The following is a 1,830-nucleotide window of genomic DNA, read 5'->3' as shown; positions in this document are numbered from 1 at the left end:
GGGACCACGTGGTCCTGTCTCACCTGATCCTTCTTGAGCGTGATCTGCCCGATCTCCCGGTTGCCCACGAAGGAGCGCGTCACCTTGTGCACCCGCTCACCTGCCCGCACCCGGATGATGAAGTTTGGAGGGAAGTAGCCGATTTTTTCACCTATCTTCCCCTGAAAGAAGTCAGGACGGGCAGGAGGTGGAGGTTGGATCCTGCCCACGTGACCCCCCGATGACCAACAGCCACAGCATGTCGCTGAATGCAGCAGGTTTTGGGGGCTGTGCCCCCCCTGGAGTGCAGTCTGCACCCCCAGCTGGCCTCTGGCTCTGCCCGTGTAACACCCGCCTTACCCGCCACCACTCCTCGTTGGAGTCATCGACTACTGTGATCTTCTCCCCTGGCCTGCAAAGGGAAGGAAGGGCTCAGGGGGGTGGGGGGCAGGAACTCCCCTCCACGAGAGCCCCCGCGGTTGGTGAGGAGAGCTGCTCTTCCCACAGCACCAGCTCCTAGAGCCCTGTGTCGAGGGGGGTCAAGGAAGGCACCAGCCTGTGGGCTCAGGGACAGCGGGGTCCTGCAGATCAGCAGCTCAGCCCCGAGACTGGTGTGTAGGAAATCAGTGGGACCACATCCAGACAAACAAGAGCAGCCTTGGAAATGTGGCTTGTGCCCAAAACCTGGGAGCTGGGAGAGCTGGCTCAGCAAGAGCCAGGGCCCCCGCTTGATGTGACCCACTGGGGCAGGTAGAAGAGCCACAAAACCCAAACCACAGCCAGCACGGCTCCAGCTTCGGCCCTCATTCATCCATTCACAGACTGCTCCCCATTTTTGGGGTGAAAACTTTTCCTCCTCCCCACTGCACACCCCATGTCCTTCCCATCACCCCCCTGTGCCCTCTACACGGCTGGGAACTCACGGGAAATCCAGGTCATCTTTCTCCAGGGCTTTGAAGCGATACAGTGCCACAAAATAGTGAGACTGCAGAAAGCCACCTGGCTGTGGCTTCTTGCTCTGCAGGAGGAGGACAGAGGGGGTCAGGGCCCCAGAAAGGCTGAGGACAGCCCCAGGGAGCCCAGCAGGGAGACTCCTGCAGCCTCTGGCTATGCTGCTCCGAGGCCCAGGGCCCTCGGGATGCAGGGTGAGGATGGCGGCTACCTTGTCATCTGTTGGGCTCTTCTCAGCCTTCTTGTCCCCTTCAGAGGTGCCTGGAAATGGAAGGGTTGGGTGTTAATCTCTCCGGGTGCTGCCTCCGTGCCCCAGGACCAGCCTCCTCCTGAGGATCTCCTGTGTCAACGAGGGCAAGCCGAGAGAGCCCCAGGGTGGAGACCTGAATGGAAGACTCCCTTTCTGCAAGGCAAACCCCGCCCCCGTGGGCCCCCTCAAGCACAGTCTCCTCGTCAGGCCCTCTCCCTGCCCCATGCCTGGAGCTCAGCAGCCCCTGGCTCCTCGGCCCTCACACGTGGTTGGAGCACTCACCGCCCTCGGGCTTGCCCGCTTGTTTCCTCATCCATCATAGCAGCCAAAGGCTGAAGGCACAGAGCTGTCAGGGGGTGCAGAGCGGGCAGGGAGGTGGGGGTGGCAATGGGGTGTGGGCTGGGGTGCCAGGACCCTCGGGCAGGCAGGAACGACGGGCCAGTCCCAGACTCACATTTTTCTTGTCGTCCTGCCCTTTCTTGCGCTCCTTGTTGGCCATGATGACGCCGGTCCGCAGGGTCTCGAACACGGGGTCGCTCCGGTTGGCCGCTGCTGGGGCAGGGGGACAGTGAGGGGGGTTCAGCTCCAGGAGGCAAGGAGCTGGGGCACCCCGCCGTGGGGACCGCACTCACAGAGGGGGCGCTACGCAC

At 62.6% G+C, this 1,830-nt stretch overlaps 1 protein-coding gene across 1 annotated transcript in view; it reads right to left on the bottom strand.

The window, feature by feature from the left end:
* Positions 1–23: 23 nt before the first annotated feature.
* The window catches only part of STAC3 (SH3 and cysteine rich domain 3), a gene marked incomplete at its 3' end in the record, with an annotated part of 2,791 nt that continues 984 nt past the window's right edge, over positions 24–1,830 (bottom strand). The window contains 7 exon segments of the mRNA XM_008936767.1: positions 24–161; positions 340–391; positions 903–997; positions 1,142–1,191; positions 1,463–1,485; positions 1,487–1,512; positions 1,635–1,822. Coding sequence (XP_008935015.1) covers positions 24–161; positions 340–391; positions 903–997; positions 1,142–1,191; positions 1,463–1,485; positions 1,487–1,512; positions 1,635–1,822 — 572 coding nt within the window.

The sequence above is a fragment of the Merops nubicus genome, unplaced genomic scaffold (genome assembly GCF_000691845.1).
Source record: "Merops nubicus isolate BGI_N331 unplaced genomic scaffold, ASM69184v1 scaffold40473, whole genome shotgun sequence".
Classification (NCBI taxonomy): Eukaryota; Metazoa; Chordata; class Aves; order Coraciiformes; family Meropidae; genus Merops; species Merops nubicus.
Note: the sequence above shows the minus strand (reverse complement) of the source record. Positions and strands in the feature narration are given on the sequence as shown.